At 40.7% G+C, this 20,182-nt stretch overlaps 1 protein-coding gene across 1 annotated transcript in view; it reads right to left on the reverse strand.

Annotated features, from left to right (window-relative positions):
- Window positions 1-295: 295 nt before the first annotated feature.
- Window positions 296-20,182, reverse strand: part of LOC133574358 (receptor activity-modifying protein 1-like) — a 166,714-nt gene continuing 146,827 nt past the window's right edge. Inside the window, exon 3 of the mRNA XM_061926519.1 lies at window positions 296-3,641. Coding sequence (XP_061782503.1) covers window positions 3,386-3,641 — 256 coding nt within the window. The 3' untranslated portion in view covers window positions 296-3,385. The remainder of the gene's footprint in view (window positions 3,642-20,182) is intronic.

The raw sequence follows: 20,182 nt of genomic DNA on the forward strand, positions 1-20,182 counted from the left end.
CTGACATGTTTCGACTATCACGTCACTGTTACAGACCACCCTTAACAGTATTGACAAAACTGGAAACATCAAATTCACACATGAAGAGGAAAGGAACGGGACCATAACTTTTTTGGACATGAAAATCCACCGCAAAGATGACAGCAGTCATACATCTGCGGTCCCCTCCAAGGTTTCTCATTGCAATCCCATTAGGTTGAGTTTTTTCTTGCCCTGATGTGGGATCTGAACCGAGGATGTCGTTGTGGCTTGTGCAGCCCTTTGAGACACTCGTGATTTAGGGCTATATAAATAATCTTTGATTGATTGATTGATTGATTGAACAACAAGTAAAAAACAAAGGAAAAGAGAACGAAGGAGAAACCCAAAGAAAAACCTGAAATAAAGAACAAAGAGGTCATAACCTTACCATACGTTAGGGGAATAACTGAACCATACAACGGGTCATGATAAAACACAAAATAAACACAACAGTTAAACCTCACACAAAAACAAGACTTACTTGTACATCCAAAAGACAAAATAGAACAAGACAAGAAATGCAATGTAATTTAGGAAATCCTGTGTGAATCAAGCAAAACATCATATATCAGAGAAACAGGAAGAAAGAACATCAGAAAGAATGCAAAAAAGAGACAACTGGAAGGTTTACAAGAGGCCTAAAACAAAAATCAGAACAAGAAATCTTAAAATCAGCCATATCAGATCATTGCAAAATAAATAACCACAGCATGGACCGGGACAACGGCAAAATCATCGGCACAGAAAGTAACAAATTCAAACGATGGATTAAGGAGGCGATCGAACTAAGGAAGTGGCCCAAGGAAACCGTCAATCGGAATGAGGGAGCATTCATACTCTCGCATACCTGGGACTCCCTCCTCCATTAACCATCAAACCAATCAGCCAATTAGGTAGACTTGACAGGACTGCCTGGTTGGCCATGTCTATAAAAACAGCTGAACAGTGGTCAGGTGACCCTTCTGAAGAATCAATCAATCAATCAATCAATCAATGTTTATTTATATAGCCCTGAATCACAAGTGTCTCAAAGGGCTGCACAAGCCAAAACGACATCCGCGGTACAGAGCCCACATAAGGGCAAGGAAAAACTCACAACCCCAATGGTACGTCGATGTGAATGACTATGAGAAACCTTGGAGAGGACCGCATATGTGGTTGACCCCCCCCCCCCCCCTAGGGGAGACCGGATGCAATGGACGTCGAGTGGGTCTGACATAATATTGTGAAAGTCCAGTCCATAGTAGATCTAACATAATAGTGAGAGTCCAGTCCATAGAAGACTGCAGATGATAGTCGAAACATGTCAGGTAAAGATTCCATCTAATATACCGAAACTATGGTCTGATTACAAGAAAATTTGAAAAGGTCCATGTAGAAGCGCTAAAAACGACAACATGGCTGACGGGGAGAAGACGCAGGCACGTAAATAAGACCGCCCACAAAACGGCGCGTTCTGAAAAGACGGTCGGAAAGCGGCTTGAAGGCGATCTATGTAACATAATCCATGCAACATTTTGACCAAAGAACCACCATTACATGTTATGTAGACCACAAGGAAATGTTTTCAATGTAGAAAAAAAATCATAATAGGACCCCTTTAAAGGGGAACATTATCACCAGACCTATGTAAGCGTCAATATATACCTTGATGTTGCAGAAAAAAGACCATATATTTTTTTAACTGATTTCCGAACTCTAAATGGGTGAATTTTGGCGAATTAAACGCCTTTCTAATATTCGCTCTCGGAGCGGGAAGCGATCCGCCATTTTCTCAAACACCGAGTCAAATCAGCTCTGTTATTTTCCGTTTTTTCGACTGTTTTCCGTACCTTGGAGACATCATGCCTCGTCGGTGTGTTGTCGGAGGGTGTAACAACACGAACAGGGACGGATTCAAGTTGCACCAGTGGCCCAAAGATGCGAAAGTGGCAAGAAATTGGACATTTGTTCCGCACACTTTACCGACGAAAGCTATGCTACGACAGAGATGGCAAGAATGTGTGGATATCCTGCGACACTCAAAGCAGATGCATTTCCAACGATAAAGTCAAAGAAATCTGCCGCCAGACCCCCATTGAATCTGCCGGAGTGTGTGAGCAATTCAGGGACAAAGGACCTCGCTAGCACGGCAAGTGCAGTTTGTTCCCGCAGACGAGCGAGCTAAACTCCCTGGATGTCTTGGCTCACACCGAAGATGATCAAGAGAAGAATATCGACCCTAGCTTCCCTGGCCTGCTGACATCAACTCCAAAACTGGACAGATCAGCGGATGAGGGTATGTCTACAGAATATATTAATTGATGAAAATTGCGCTGTCTGCACTCTCAAAGTGCATGTTGTTGCCAAATGTATTTCATATGCTGTAAACCTAGTTCATAGTTCTTTGTTTCCTTTAATGCCAAACAAACACATACCAATCGTTGGTTAGAAGGCGATCGCCGAATTCGTCCTCGCTTTCTCCCGTGTCGCTGGCTGTCGTGTCGTTTTCGTCGGTTTCGCTTGCATACGGTTCAAACTGATATGGCTCAATAGCTTCAGTTTCTTTTTCAATTTCGTTTTCGCTACCTGCCTCCACACTACAACCATCCGTTTCAATACATTCGTAATCTGTTGAATCGCTTAAGCCGCTGAAATCCAAGTCTGAATCCGAGCTAATGTCGCTATATCTTGCTGTTCTTTCCGCCATGTTTGTTTGTATTCACTATGTGACGTCACAGGAAAATGGACGGGTGTTTATAACGATGGTTAAAATCAGGCACTTTGAAGCTTTTTTTAGGGATATTGCGTGATGGGTAAAATTTTGAAAAAAAACTTTGAAAAATATAATAAGCCACTGGGAACTGATTTTTAATGGTTTTAACCATTCTGAAATTGTGATAATGTTCCCCTTTAAGGAACATGAAACCTGTAGGACAACATAATCTATTGCAAACTGAAGGCTGCAGAACACAAAACAACTGAAATAGGAACAGATTGTTATAACTTAGTTTTGCTTTGTTACTAACATTGCCTGATTTAAGTATGTACAATACAAGATACATCAAATGAACTGTAATTGCCCTAGTTTCCATATCAACTATGTCATTTTACAGATTTACGATTTCTGTCATTTTTCAGCGTTACTCTTTACTGTACAGATGGTTTAATTTTATATAAATAGTTTTTATTTGAATCGTTTTGTAATATTTTTTGTTGTCACTATAACCACATCCATCATTCACAGCAACAAAGTCCAGGAAAGGAGGTCAGTTCATAGGCATTGAGGAGTTGAGACCATCAAAGTGATGCTCGAGCACCACGGAGGGTGGAGTAATGTTAAGCCCTCCAGCAGGTCCATAGAATCCCGCCTTCCTTTTCTCGACTACACAATGCCTTCACTGCGCTTGCTCCGCCACACCACCAGGGCGGTCATGAGCAGGGTGACCAGGATGGGCATGGCGATGAAAGGACCCAGGATGCGGTTGGGGGGGTCCCTCAGCAGCCGCCCTGACAGCGAGCAGTTGTAGAAGTAATGGTTGTGGACGCCGATGAAGAACTCATCCACCAGCTGGTTGGGCCAGAAGCAGTCCATCTTTAGCGCCACCAGGTATGTGCAGTTTGTCAGCTCTCCATAGAGTCTGTAATTGACAGGAAATATGATAAGAAAAGATGGTAGAACAAACTAGTGACACACACACACACAATTATTTTAGTTTTCTTAGGGCATTTAATCGATCGCAACTGGACTGTTTGGTTTGTCTCTCATCCAAGTAGGCTTCATCAGTTCATGCTCATACACTTAGATTGGTCAGATCTGGTCTTAGACTTACATTGGTCAGATCTTGTATTAGACTTACATTGGTCAGATCTGGTCTTAGACTTACATTGGTCAGATCTGGTTTTAGACGTACATTGATCAGATCTGATTTTAGACTTATATTGGTCAGATGTGGTCTTAGACTTACATTGGTCAGATGTGGTCTTAGACTTACATTGGTCAGATCTGGTTTTAGACCTACATTGATCAGATCTGATTTTAGACTTATATTGGTCAGATGTGGTCTTAGACTTACATTGGTCAGATGTGGTCTTAGACTTACATTGGTCAGATCTGGTCTTAGACTTACATTGGTCAGATCTGGTTTTAGACTTACATTGGTCAGATCTGGTCTTAAACTTACATTGGTCAGAGCTGATGTTACTTACATTGGTCAGAGCTGGTCTTGGACTTATATTGATCAGATCTGGTCTGAGACTTACATTGGTCATATCTGGTATTAGACTTACATTAGTCAGATCTAGTCTTAGACTTACATTGGTCATATCTGGTCTTAGACTTACATTGGTCATATCTGGTCTTAGACTTACATTGGTCAGATCTGGTCTTAGACTTGCATTGTTCATATCTGGTCTTAGACTTACATTGGTCATATCTGGTCTTAGACTTACATTGGTCAGATCTGGTCTTAGACTTACATTTTTCATATCTGGTCTTAGACTTACATTGGTCATATCTGGTCTTAGACTTACATTGGTCAGATCTGGTCTTAGACTTACATTGTTCATATCTGGTCTTAGACTTACATTGGTCATATCTGGTCTTAGACTTGCATTGGTCTTATCTGGTCTTAGACTTACATTGGTCAGATCTGGTCTTAGACTTACATTGGTCATATCTGGTCTTAGACTTACATTGGTCATATCTGGACTTAAACTTACATTGGTCAGAGCTGGTGTTAGACTTACATTGGTCAGATCTGGTCTTAGACTTACATTGGTCAGATCTGGTCTTAGACTTACATTGGTCAGATCTGGTCATAGACTTACATTGGTCATATCTGGTCTCAATGCTTATATTGGTCATATCTGGTCTTAGACTTACATTGGTCAGATCTAGTCTAGTAGCTGGTGCCAAAACCCCAACTTTTTATACTCCCACACAGGATGTGCCTGGGCAAGGATAGATCTTCCCGAGTGTAGTGGGTAAAAAATGTCAATGCCAACGAAGGTTGTTAAAGTGGAATTTCCCCTCGTTAGGATTGAGGTATTGTGTGGAAAAACAGTCGCTGTGGAACGACTATTACCAGCCCCAAATCAGTCAGAATCACCCATGTTGCATCCCAACAATTGTTTTTTTAATTCAATGTATTATTGTTTTATTTTATTTCCACTACAATAAGGCAGAACCATCCTTGACCTGGCACACCCTCCTTGTGTTGGAATATAAATAGTTCGGATTTTGGCACTACGTACTAGACAAGACTTGACCAATCCAAATCTAAGACTAGATCTGACCGATCTAAGTCCATGAGCATGAACTGATGAAGCCTATTTGGATGAGAGACCAGTCCAGTTGCGATCGATTGAATGCTCTGAGAATACAATGACCTGGACGAATGAGAATATTCGTAAACATATTTTAGTTTTCAGACAAGAGTCCTTTCTTGCAGAAGATAAATACTTTGGATCCTGCACCAGGTCCTCAGACTAGAGCTGTTCTTAGGTCCGTGAGTATGAACTTATGAAGTCTGCTCGAGTAAGAAACGAAACGTCTTCAAAGATAATCTGACAGTTCAGCTGTGATCGATTCAATGGATGAGAATAATCACAGGCATGTTGCGGAGCAACGTGAGCATTCATTTGTCTTATAGCTGTCAAAGGGTTCTGACCCATAGCTGGTTTTTTCCAAGTATGCCAGTTTCCTTCCACATTTCAAACACATGGAGGGTACTGAAGGTTAATTGAAGACTCTACATAGTCCATAGGTGAATGTGAGTGTTAACGGTCTATCTACACCGTGGGTGTCAAACTCATTTTATCTCGGTGGCCACATTGAAGAAAATCTTTCCCCAAGTGGGCCGGACTGGTAAAATCATGGCATTATAAGTTAACAACTAAGACAACTTCAGATTGTTTTCTTTGTTTAAAAATAGATTGAGCACATTCTGAAAATGCACAAATCATAATGTTTTGTTTTTTTACACTTATATGTTGCGGTTAATAGTAGTCTATCTTCATTAGTCGTTATTTTTACTTTCTGAATAAATGATGAGATAATGTTAATCAGTGAAATTGATGAATTTGAGTCTGGCAGAGTTTTAAAAATGTTCCCATTGGTGTTCATTTTTAATTAATCAGAAGAGGAAATGAATAATAATATCAGAACCAAATTACAGGATGTTATTAATATAATTTTCTCATTTTCCTCAACTGATGTACTAACATCATTTGCTTTATTCTGTACATACTGTATGTAGCATCATCGACAACAAAACGTGTGCATTTTGACTCATTTCATTAATCACACATGAAGTTAGAAGGACATACTTATTATTTCAGCATAAGTGCAACCAGAAAATGTGTCCCCATGCCTTCATAAGTACAGCACGAAATGTACGGATTATCCAAAAGCATTTTTTTTTGGTAGAAATGTCACAGGCTACATTACAAAACACTATATTTGACAATCAAGGCATGAACATAACAATCCACATTTTGTATCATTACTATCAATAATAAGCAGTGTCCAAACACGGAAGGGTTGCCCCTATCTTAACACGGCCCCTTCTGAAATCATGCGCGCTCTCACGGCAGGGAATACAAATAATTTCTATTGCGACATCCAGTGGACACATTTAGAACAGCAGTTCCTTTCATTCAAAATATTCCACTCATTTTTTATATTTAACAAACTGATCTTGCTGAAATAAGCAGGGGCGTCCATGATAACGTTGCTTGGATGGCAACATGTGTTGCTTCAAAACCTGCATGTACCTTTCAGCATTAATGGTGCCTTCACAGATGTGTAAGTTACCCATGTCTTGGGCACTAATACACCCCCATACCATCACAGATGCTGGCTTTTCAACTTTGCGCCTATAACAATCCGGATGGTTCTGTTCCTCTTTGTTCCGGAAGACACGACGTCCACAGTTTTCAAAAACAATTTGAAATGTGGACTCGTCAGACTACAGAACAATTTTCCACTTTGCATCAGTCCATCTTAGATGAGCCCGGGCCCAGCGAAGCCGGCGGCGTTTCTGGGTGTTGTTGATAAATGGCTTTCCCTTTGCATAGTAGAGTTTTAACTTGCACTTACAGATGTAGCGACAAACTGTAGTTACTGACAGTGGTTTGCTGAAGTGTTCCTGAGCCCATGTGGTGATATCCTTTACACACTGATGTTGCTTTTTGATGCAGTCCCGCCTGAGGAATCGAAGGTCACGGGCTTAGCCGCTTACATGTAGTGATTTCTCCAGATTCTTTGAACTTTTTGATGATATTATGGACCGTAGATGGTGAAATCCCTAAATTCCTTGCAATAGCTCGTTCAGAAATGTTGTCCTTAAACTGTTCGACAATTTGCCCACGCATTTGTTCACAAAGTGGTGACCCTCGCCCCATCCTTGTTTGTGAACGACCCAGCATTTCATGGAAGCTGCTTTTACACCCAATCATGGCGCCCGCCTGTTCCCAATTAGCCTGTTCACCTGTGGGATGTTCCAAATAAGTGTTTGATGAGCATTCCTCAACTTTCTCAGTCTTTTTTTGGCTACTTGTGCCAGCTTTTTTGAAACATGTTGCAGGCATCAAATTCCAAATGAGCTAATATTTGCAAAAAATAACAACGTTATCCAGTTCGAACGTTAAGTATCTTGTCTTTGCAGTCTATTCAATTGAATATAGGTTGAAAAAACATTAGTAAATCATTGTTTTCTGTTTTTATTTACGATTTACACAACATGCCAACTTCACTGGTTTTGGCTTTTGTATGTATCTTTTACAAGAGTCTGGGCATGTCCCCCTCTCTCAGACTAGAGCTGTCCTATCCAAGTCTGTAGAAATCTGATGAAATTTGCTCAGATGAGAGGCAAAACATCTTCGAAGACACTCTGAATAGTCCAGTTGCGATCTATTCAATGTCCCTAGAACAGTGGCAATCGTCAAGATATCATTTTCTTTCTATTTTCCCAAAATTATATTTGTGGGGGGAGGTGTAGTCAGCGCTGCCTGTAGGAGAAAAAGTCACCGCCGCTGTCCATGGTACTGAGGACGAGCACCACCGGGCAGGGGCGGGGCATGTGTTGACGGCGAGACACAGCTGATTAGATTTCACAGGTGGTACGTGTTAATCTTATCATCTGTTGTCTTTAACAGCAAACGGCCGGGAGCAGGAGGGAGGAGAGTCGGAGAGATGGAGAGACTTTGAAAAGACTGTAAAGTCAAATATAGCAAAACTGTTGATGCATATTAAAACTTTGTTCAACTCTGGACGCCGGTCTCCTGTGACGTGTGTGATCAGCGGAACCGCTAAGAAGTGACCTCCACAATATTATTACACAACCTTTGACCAGAGATCTGCTCGTTGTTTTTGCCTATTCAACCCATAATGACTGAGTGAGACCACAAGGAGAATGCGTTTGAGGCAGAAGGGAACATGTATAATGCATGTGTTGTCAGCGGATGTATTTAGAAGAGACAAAGATGGCAGGTGCGCAGGGTAGGAAATGCAGCCTGGCGCAGTGTGAGAAATTCATGAGTTTTTAGCATATATTAGACATGCAATCTCGGTTATTTTGTTCACCCGTTTTACTCTAATGTGCTCTCTTGCTCTCCCTGGAAACAATCACCGTTGCAATTATAGCCTTCAAGACTGTGACATCAGGGGTCCAAAGGGTTGCCAGCTTTTTACTGTCAGCTCCAAATATAGACGGCTCCATTCTCACTGAGACAATCAATTAGTCATGAATGCAGATGGAGTTGGTGGTGTCTGCAATATGCCAGGACGGTGCACAGACGGTAGTAACATTTCTGAATCCTGCAAGAAACAAGAGCACGTGTTCGTTCAGTCGCGGTATAAACACACAGGAGGTGGTCCGATGTACAGTTAAAGGGGAACATTATCACCAGACCTATGTAAGCGTCAATATATACCTTGATGTTGCAGAAAAAAGACCATATATTTTTTTAACCGATTTCCGAACTCTAAATGGGTGAATTTTGGCGAATTAAACGCCTTTCTATTATTCGCTCTCGGAGCGTGACGTCACATCGGGAAGCAATCCGCCATTTTCTCACTTTCGTCGGTGTGTTGTCGGAGGGTGTAACAACACAAACAGGGACGGATTCAAGTTGCACCAGTGGCCCAAAGATGCGAAAGTGGCAAGAAATTGGACGAAATTTGTTCAAAATACGAGGCTGTGGGGAAAGCCGACGAAATGGTCAGTCGTTTGTTCCGCACACTTTACCGACGAAAGCTATGCTACGACAGAGATGGCAAGAATGTGTGGATATCCTGCGACACTCAGAGCAGATGCTGACATCAACTCCAAAACTGGATGGATCAGCTTTCAGGAAAAGAGAGCGGATGAGGGTATGTCTACAGAATATATTAATTGATGAAAACTTTATTCATTACTCGCGGTTTTACGTAAATTATTATACATAAACTGTGTTTACCAATAATTTAGCTTAAAAACATTTTTTTTTTTCAATCATTCGAGTACATTCGGGTAGTCTTGTGTAATGCAGTGTTTTGTGTCTATTTAGGTATGGTTAACCTGAGTGCTGAAATCGTGGGAAAATATATGTTCTTAGCGCGCCTGAAATGGGCTGTCTGCACTCTCAAAGTGCATGTTGTTGCCAAATGTATTTCATATGCTGTAAACCTAGTTCATAGTTGTTAGTTTCCTTTAATGCCAAACAAACACATACCAATCGTTGGTTAGAAGGTGATCGCCGAATTTGTCCTCGCTTTCTCCCGTGTCGCTGGCTGTCGTGTCGTTTTCGTCGGTTTCGCTTGCATACGGTTCAAACCGATATGGCTCAATAGCTTCAGTTTCTTCTTCAATTTCGTTTTCACTACCTGCCTCCACACTACAACCATCCGTTTCAATACATGCGTAATCTGTTGAATCGCTTAAGCCGCTGAAATCCGAGTCTGAATCCGAGCTAATGTCGCTATACCTTGCTGTTCTATCGCCATGTTTGTTTGTATTGGCATCACTGTGTGACGTCACAGGAAAATGGACGGGTGTATATAACGATGGTTAAAATCAGGCATTTTGAAGCTATTTTTTAGGGATATTGCGTGGTGGGTAAAATTTTGAAAAAAACTTCGAAAAATAAAATAAGCCACTGGGAACTGATTTTTAATGGTTTTAACCCTTCTGAAATTGAGATAATGTTCCCCTTTAATACGAATAGAACGGCATTCGAATTTGGCGACTACAGTGTCGTAGGTTTGCACCTCACATGAGAGTGTGAGCTAGAGCCTGTACCAGCCAGTGTTCATTTTGACAGCAGTTTATCATTTAGTTTAGTCAGTCTTTTTGTCAGAATAATTGTATAAAAGTTATCACACAACTTCTGTGTTACATTGAGTTCAGCTCGCCCTGCGAGAAGACAAAATCTGTCTTTGATCCTACCAAGCAAAAGGCTTGTAAAACTCCACTGTGTACGATGGGAAGCGACAGGAAGGTGTTGGTTTCTTTCTTCTTTTGTAATCCACGGGAAGATTTTGTCTTGACCAGAGATCTACAAAGCGGAGAGGAAGCAGGAGCATCTTTTCTTTGAACTGTTTTGTGGCTGAGGGCAATGGCTGTTTACGACCCCCCTCCCTTAGAAACAGCTGTTGCCATGTAATCAGGGAAAGTCCAAATAAAAGAGGAGGCGCGCAATCTTTTGCCAGAGCGCGGTGGAAGACTGTACAAAGAGTACAGCCCAGACGTTTCTCCTCAATGAGCTAAATTGGATTCTGTCTCTGTTTAATTCCTTGCTTCTTGTCTGTTTAATAGATGTCATCAGTGTTTGAACCTGACACTTTTGACAAAAGTAATTTTAGTTTGGGTGAAATTTCAGTCATCTAAATTAATTTCGTTTCAACAAAACTACATCACATTTTGGTAACACTTTAGTGTGGGGAACATATTCACCATTGATTAGTTGCTTATTAACATGCAAATTAGTAACATTTTGGCTCTTAATTAGTCATTACTAAGGACTTATTAATGTCTTATTCTGCATGGCCTTATTATACAACCAGTAAGCCTTTAACTAAGAGTCTTCCCTCAATAACCTCAGAATTATTGCTTATTAGTAACCCTAACCCTAACCCTTATATGTTACCCTAGTGTCCAAATAACTCAAAATTACGTCTTTATTACGTAGAATATGTTCCCCATACTAAAGTGTTACCCAAATTTTAGTCAGCTAAAATTTGTGAATTTAGTCAACTAAAATACAAAGTATAAAAGATAAGGCTTTCTCTGGGTTTCTCGTTTCCTGCAGCAGCTTCACGCCTGCCTTTGAGTGCTGGTCGCCGCACCTGTTTTCCGTTTGTAATCAAGACTATTTAGGTTGTGTGGTTGATTTCTGTCTGTATCTGTTTTTCTTTATCTGTTGTGGACGCTGTCTCTGCTCCACACCTATTTCAGCAAGACAACGTAAAGTCACGTGTTACATCAACGTGGCTTCATAGTAAAATAGTGCGGGTACTAGACTGGCCTGCTTGAAGTCCAGACCTGTCTCCCGTTGAAAATGTGTGGCGCATTATGAAGCCTAAAATACCACAACGGAGACCCCCGGACTGTTGAACAACTTAAGCTGTACATCAAGCAAGAATAGGAAAGAATTCCACCTGAAAAGCTTCAAAAATTGGTTTCCTCAGTTCCCAAATGTTTATTGAGTGTTGTTAAAAGGAAAGGCTATTAAACACAGTGGTAAAAATTCCCCTGCGCCAACTTTTTTGCAATGTGTTGCTGCCATTAAATTCTAAGTTAATGATCATTTGCAAAATACGTTTCTCAGTTCGAACATTAAGTATCTTGTCTTTGCAGTCTATTCAATTGAATATATGTTGAAAAGGATTTGCAAATCATTGTATTCTGTTTTTATTTACGAATTACACAACGTGCCAACTTCACTGGTTTTGGGTTTTGTAGATGAGTGGACTCGAAAGGGTGGAAGGATTTGAAAATACCAAATTATCTCGAGACTTGACTTGGGATTTAAGACTTGAGACTTGCAATAAATACATTGACTTACTCCAACCTCTGTGGATCAGTTACTTAACGTTTTACCTTACACCCAACTAACTATATATTCCAATTGAAAAAAATATATAAAGACAGAACAATAAGATCATATGGACAGCCATAAGTGTTTACATTTTGCTTTATATGTATTATTTTACTTATTTTTTTGTCTGGTTTTGTATTTGTTTTGTATCATCCGGTGAGGTGAATATTACTTTTTCTTTTGTTCGGTTTGTACTTCATGATGTTTTTCCACTTTTTTGAGTGTGTTTTTTGTTTGTTTTCATTACATTTGGATGCATTTGTTTGGTTTGTATGCTATCCATTAAGTAAGACTACGTATTATGTTGAAGGGGGCAGGAAAATATAAGATTTACATCATCCTGTTCCCTTCTCAGGCATTGGTGTGTAAATGTGTGCTTAGTTGCTGAGGTTTAATTGTCTATTGATCAAAGATGCACATCAATGAAGGAGATAAATAAAAAAATGAAAAATGAAAATGAACTACACTAATGCTGGCTTTCACAGTTAATACGTAAAACATCTTTAGCTACACTTTTGTCATGACTTGGTCCTGGGGTTTAGTTTTTCTAGAAGGCAACGGAAAGTGCGCACAGTGGCGGAGAAACAACTTGGCTATGAAAACAAATACTTACACAAAGGCAGAAACTATGAACAACAAAAAAACACTAACTGTGGCATTAATAAACAAAACTTACTTGGCATGGACAAAAGGAGCAGCGTGAACGATGGACATGAAAAAAGTGTCAGAATTGTGCAGAGCATAAATGTGGGATGTCACCAGAAAGACAAACTGAAAACAATGAACTTAAATACTACAGACATGATTAACGAAAACAGGTGCGTGACTCAAAACGTGAAACAGGTGCGTGACGTGACAGGTGAAAACGAATGGGTTGCTATGGTGACAAACAAGAGTGCACAATGAGTCCAAACATGGAACAGGTGAAACTAATGGGTAATCATGGAAACAAGACAAGGGAGTGAAAAGCCAGAAATTAAAGAGTCCAATAACTAAAACAAAACATGACTAAAACAAAACATGATTACACAGACATGACAACTTTCATACAGATTATCACTTATAAATTATATTTCTACCTGTTGGGATGTTAATTTCTTTATTCCCCAAAATGTAATTATTGATTTCGCTATTTCAAAATTGGGTGATGTATATAATGATTGACACATTTTGGTATTTTTTTAGAATGTTGTCCCAGTTGGCCCTCTATGAAAACCAAAGCTGTATTGACTATCTTAGCATATCTTTGACCACATTGGATTGATATTAGTGTGTTTAATATGTGGCCCTCAGTGGAAGAGGTTTGCACTCCCCTGTCCAATGGTATTTCCTGTTCTGAATGCAATTAATATATTTCTGGAACGTTCCCATGTGGCACTTTGGAATGTCTGATGGACCAATATCAAAACATCCCATCTTTAGTGGAGGGAAGATTACTATTGTTTGATGACTTTGGTTCTACCGGAGGTATTCTAAATGTAGTTAATGCGACTATTATTATTTTGCATTAAAATGGAACTAGTTTAAGGATAGAAGTAATCCAATAAAAAGTTGCACTGAGCCAAGGGAATAGGGAACGGCCACTCACCCCCTTTTTTCGCATTTGGATGTTTGCCAAGTTGCGAAAGAAGCCCAGAAGTAAACATGGTGTTGTGCTCATGTAAAAACACGGGCACATTGTGTAAATAATGTCCTCTTTATTAATTGCTCTTTGTTGGATTACAGTTTCAGACGTCCTGCAGATTGCTATTGTCGGTATGGAAATTGGCAACAACACAATTTAACAGTGCGCAATTTGGAACAGCTCATTTATTTTCTGGACGACCTGACCTGCATAATCAGATGGCGCCCCCAGACAAACACTCTTCTGCATGTGTTGCTGTGGGACAAAACAATACGACATTCCAGCACTTAGACAAGGACTAGTAGGATGTCTGCATGGTTCCCGCCTTTCTTTTTCTCTGCTTGGACAATAATTATTATACAACTTGGACATTTTTTGTACGAAGACATTACCGGAGGAAGGAGGACGTGCACGTACGCCCCCTCCAGGTGCGGCAGAGTACTGCCTTATGACGTTTTACGTTTACGCTTACAGTACGTTAAATACATAGGCTGTTGAAAGTCATGGTGCAAAATAAATATATGGGTTACATCTAGAGATGTCCGATAATATCAGGCTGCCGATATTATCGGCCGATAAATGCTTTAAAAATGTAATATCGAAAATTATCGGTTTCAAAAAGTACAATTTATGACTTTTCAAAACGCCGCTGTACGGAGTGGTACACGGACGTAGGGAGAAGTACAGAGCGCCAATAAACCTTGAAACCTTGAAGCCCAATCACATAATACCTATGGCTTTTCACACACACACGAGTGAATGCAAGGCATACTTGGTCAACAGCCATACGGGTCACACTGAGGGTGGCCGTATGAACAACTTTAACACTGTTACAAATATGCGCCACATTGTGAACCCACACCAAACAAGAATGATAAACACATTTCGGGAGAACATCCGCACCGTAACACAACATAAACACAACAGAACAAATACCCAGAACCCCTTGCAGCACTAACTCTTCCGGTACGCTACAATATCCACCCCCCGCTACCCCCGCTCTCACCTCAACCCCACCCCCCCAACCCCGCCCAACTCAACCTCCTCATGCTCTCTCAGGGAGAGCATGTCCCAAAGTCCAAGCTGCTGTTTTGAGGCGTGTTAAAAAAAATAATGCACTTTGTGACTCCAATAATAAATATGGCAGTGCCATGTTGGCATTTTTTTCCATAACTTGAGTTGATTTATTTTGGAAAACCTTGTTACATTGTTTAATGCATCCAGCGGGGCATCACAACAAAATTAGGCATAATAATGTGTTAATTCCACAACTGTATATATCGGTATCAGTTGATATTGGAATCGGTGATTAAGAGTTGGACAATATCGGAATATCGGATATCGGCAAAAAAGACATTATCGGACATCTCTAGTTACATCCTTTTAATTTAAGTTTTAGTGCTGTTTCAGAGTTTTGGTGCACAGTGTGGGGGCTTAAGCACCATTTCTACTGTATTTTCCAAACCATAAGGCGCACCAGATTATAAGCCGCACTGTTGATGAACGGGTCTATTTTCATACATATAAGGCGCATTAAAGGGGTCATATTATGTTTTTTTTCTACATTTAGGGGCGAAGTGGCGAAGTTGGGAGCGTGGCCGTGCCAGCAATCTGAGGGTTACTGGCTCAATCCCCACCTTCTACCATCCTAGTCACGTCCGCTGTGTCCTTGAGCAAGACACTTCACCCTTGCTCCTGATGGGCCTGGTTAGCGCCGTGCATGGCGGCTCCCGCCATCAGTGTGTGAATGGGTGAATGTGGAAAATAGTGTCAAAGCGCTTTGAGTTCCTTAAAAAGGTAGAAAAGCGCTATACAAGTACGATCCATTTACCATTTAAAACACTTCCTTGTGGTCTACATCAGTGTTTTTCAACCTTTTTTGAGCCAAGGCACATTTTTTTCATTGGAAAAATACAAAGGCCCGCTACCAGCAGAAATGTTAAAAAAATGAAAATCCACCAGGTTATCTTTGTTTGTAGTTTTCTGTGTGTAGTGCTTTAGTTCCTGTCTTGTGCTGTTATTTTGGTGACCTTTCCTGTTTTGTTGGTGTTTTCCTGTAGCAGCTTCACGTCTTCCTTTGAGTGCTATTGCCTGACCTGCTTTGTATTGGCAATCAAGACTATTTCAGTTGTGCGGACGCTATCCTTCTTTGTGTGGACATTGTTGATTGTCATGTCATGTACGGACACACACTGTAAGTCCTTGCTGTCGTCCAGCATTCTGTTTTTGTTTACTTTGTAGCCAGATCAGTTTTACTTACGTTTTTAAAGCCCTCTAAAAAACATTGAAAAACAGTAGACGATACTCCATTCGAACGTCGTGACATGATCATTAACCAGGTATTTGCGATATTCTTATTATAAATGTGAAAGGTTAAGAAACTATTTTTAGCGGCGCCGTGATCTTAGAGCGGTAACAAGTTTATGCTACTATACTTACATTTTGAGATGGTGAGCTGCTGCATCGCCTCTGAGTTGGTGGAACTTAATTCTATATTCTAAATCATGCCTCACATTTGTATACTAGAAGAATGTGGCCATAAACAAAGACGTTGGTCAACGTTAACAATAAACTTAAACCCAGGGATCACGCCCACTTTTCTTTGTATTATATATATTTTTTAACCTGCGTTAGGGTTTATGATTATTTGTTAATTCAAACAAGCAAGATATGAACGTGCCATCAGTCGGCATCCCAGTGAGAGCAAACAATGTACGGTAAAAGGCTGTTTTATAGTAGTAGTTTGTATTTCTTGTTTAGCACTTAGCAATCCTGCTACATGATGTTTCGTGTAGCACTAAAGCTGGATCTTTTAGAACACAGCTTATAAAACTCGTACCTCATCCTCCTTATGTTCAGGCTCAAAAATATAAGGTTCTGGATTATCTTTTGTCCCAAAGTAGTCGTAGTGTTGTTGTTGTTGTTGAAGGAAATAGCGAACGTTGTAATGCGTCTGCAAAATTAATACACCACCCTATACTCAATGGCTTTTTTGCCGATATCCGATATTGTCCAACTCTTAATTACCGATTCCGATATCAACCGATACCGATATATACAGTCGTGGAATTAACACATTATTATGCCTAATTTTGTTGTGATGCCCCACTGGATGCATTAAACAATGTAACAAGGTTTTCCAAAATAAATCAACTCCAGTTATGGAAAAAAATGCCAACATGGCACTGCCATATTTATTATTGAAGTCACAAAGTGCATTATTTTTTTTTAACATGCCTCAAAACAGCAGCTTGGAATTTGGGACATGCTCTCCCTGAGAGAACATGAGGAGGATGAGGTGGGCAGGGTTGGGGGGGGGGGGGGGGGGGGTGTATATTGTTGCGTCCTGGAAGAGTTAGTGCTGCAAGGGTTTCTGGGTATTTGTTCTGTTGTATTTATTTTGTGTATCGGTGCGGATGTTCTCCCGAAATGTGTTTGTCATTCTTGTTTGGTGTGGGATCACAGTGTGGCGCATATTTGTAACAGTGTTAAAGTTGTTTATACGGCCACCCTCAGTGTGACCTGTATGGCTGTTGACCAAGTATGCTTGCATTCTCTTGTGTGTGTGAAAAGCCGTAGATATTATGTGACTGACAGTGCCTTTAAGGTTTATTGGCGCTCTATACTTCTTCCTACGTCCGTGTACTCAGCGGCGTTTTAAAAAGTCATACATTGTACTTTTTGAAACCGATAGCGATAATTTTGAAACCGATACCGATAATTTCCGATGTTACATTCTAAAGCATTTATCAGCCAATAATATCGGCAGTACGATATTAGCGGACATGCCTACTTAAAATGACCAAAATTTGAAATATTACATGTTATTATGAATGTGCTTGTTACTACATTACTTATATACTTACAGCATGAGTACAAAACCATAATGGAGGGTTTTTTATTACAGCTCCATTGTTAGCTGACTCTTGCTAGCTATTCTTTACGAGTTAGAATGCATGAAAAAAGAAAAACAAACGCGTGCTTGTCTCATAAAGATTGTGAATTGTGAAGATTGGAAAATAATCCGAATGAACAACAAGTATTTTAAGTGAAAGCTTCCGTCCAAATAGTCGCATAAAGTCCAGAAACTATTAAAGCCTCACAAAATCTGCAGCAGCACAGCAACCTTGACTGTACTGGATGTTATCAAGTTGTTGCCGCTGTCGAGACATCCACTAATCCATTCCAAATCAATGGCTAATGAGACGCTTTATAGGACTGCATCTCAGCTTTCCACGTTACTGAGTGCACAATGTTCCTCTGGCCTGCCTTTGTACCTAATTTAATGTGATCGTAGGCACAAAAGACTTAAATTATTACAGATAGCTGACAGGCATGCACGGACGACTGACCAAAACAGCCTCAAATCATCTTACATGGAGTGGGGGGAAAAAAGCTCCTGTAAAGGCAGGAAGCACAGCTATTTTTGCCGCTAGGAGCCCTGAGTGGGACAAAGAAGGACAATGCCAAAAGGGAAAGAATGAACCATAATGCGGAAAACGGTTATAGGCACAGTATCGTTTCAAATGGAACGTAAAGGTTGCCAATAAAACACTTGCTCATCGAGGGGACTCAAGTGGAGGGCTTGCATATCCAAACAAGTCATTTAGTGAACAATTAGGCAATAGGCGGATGGTTGGAAAGTTCAATAGCCTGGAGTGGGGCAGCATCGACTAAAGCAAAGTGAATAGAATACATACTTATTAATAAGAGGCGGCTTAAGTCAAGGTGTTGATGTTTAAAGGGGAACATTATCACAATTTCAGAAGGGTTAAAACCATTAAAAATCAGTTCCCAGTGGCTTATTTTATTTTTCGAAGTTTTTTTCAAAATTTTACCCATCACGCAATATCCCTAAAAAAACCTTCAAAGTGCCTGATTTTAACGATCGTTATATACACCCGTCCATTTTCCTGTGACGTCACGTAGTGATGCCAACACAAACAAACATGGCGCATAGAACAGCAAGCTATAGCGACATTAGCTCGGATTCAGACTCGGATTTCAGCGGCTTAAGCGATTCAACAGATTACGCATGTATTGAAATGGATGGTTGTAGTGTGGAGGCAGGTAGCGAAAACGAAATTGAAGAAGAAACTGAAGCTATTGAGCCATATTGGTTTGAACCGTATGCAAGCGAAAATGACGAAAACGACACGACAGACAGCGACACGGGAGAAAGCGAGGACGAATTCGGCGATCGCCTTCCAACCAACGATTGGTATGTGTTTGTTTGGCATTAAAGGAAACTAACAACTATGAACTAGGTTTACAGCATATGAAATACATTTGGCAACAACATGCACTTTGAGAGTGCAGACAGCCCAATTTTCATCAATTAATATATTCTGTAGACATACCCTCATCCGCTATCTTTTCCTGAAAGCTGATCTGTCCAGTTTTGGAGTTGATGTCAGCAGGCCAGGGAAGCTAGGGTCTATATTCTTCTCTTGATCATCTTCGGTGGCATAAGGGACGGTGTGAGCCAAGACATCCAGGGGGTTTAGCTCGCTCGTCTGCGGGAACAAACTGCCGCCATTGCTTGCCGTGCTACCGAGGTCCTTTGTCCCTGAATTGCTCACACACTCCGGCAGATTCAATGGGGGTCTGGTGGCAGATTTCTTTGACTTTATCGTTGGAAATGCATCTGCTTTGAGTGTCGCAGGATATCCACACATTCTTGCCATCTCTGTCGTAGCATAGCTTTTGTCGGTAAAGTGTGCGGAACAAACGTCCAATTTCTTGCCACTTTCGCATCTTTGGGCCACTGGTGCAACTTGAATCCGTCCCTGTTCGTGTTGTTACACCCTCCGACAACACACCGACGAGGCATGATGTCTCCAAGGTACGGAAAACAGTCGAAAAAACGGAAAATAACAGAGCTGTTTTGACCCGGTGTTTGAGAAAATGGCGGATTGCTTCCCGATGCGACGTCACGTTGTGAGAGCGAATATTTAATTCGCCAAAATTCACGCATTTAAATGATAAATGGGTTGTACTTGTATAGCGCTTTTTTACCATCAAGGTACTCAAAGCGCTTTTGACACTATTTCCACATTTACCCATTCACACACACATTCACACACTGATGGAGGGAGCTGCCATGCAAGGCGCTAACCAGCACCCATCAGGAGCAAGGGTGAAGTGTCTTGTTCAGGACACAATGGACATGACGAGGTTGGTACTAGGTGGGGATTGAACCAGGGACCCTCGGGTCGCGCACGGCCATTCTTCCACTGCGCCATGCCGTCCCTAATGTGGTAATTTAGAGTTCGGAAATCGGTTAAAAAAATATATGGTCTTTTTTCTGCAACACCAAGGCATATATTGACGCTTACATAGGTCTGGTGATAATATTCCCCTTTAAAACAGTGGTTCTTAACCTTGTTGGAGGTACCGAACCCCACCGGTTTCATATGCGCATTCACCGAACCCTTCTTTAGTGAAATATTTATAAATATTTTTCAAATTCAAGAC

The sequence above is a fragment of the Nerophis lumbriciformis genome, linkage group LG31 (genome assembly GCF_033978685.3).
Source record: "Nerophis lumbriciformis linkage group LG31, RoL_Nlum_v2.1, whole genome shotgun sequence".
NCBI classification, from domain to species: Eukaryota; Metazoa; Chordata; class Actinopteri; order Syngnathiformes; family Syngnathidae; genus Nerophis; species Nerophis lumbriciformis.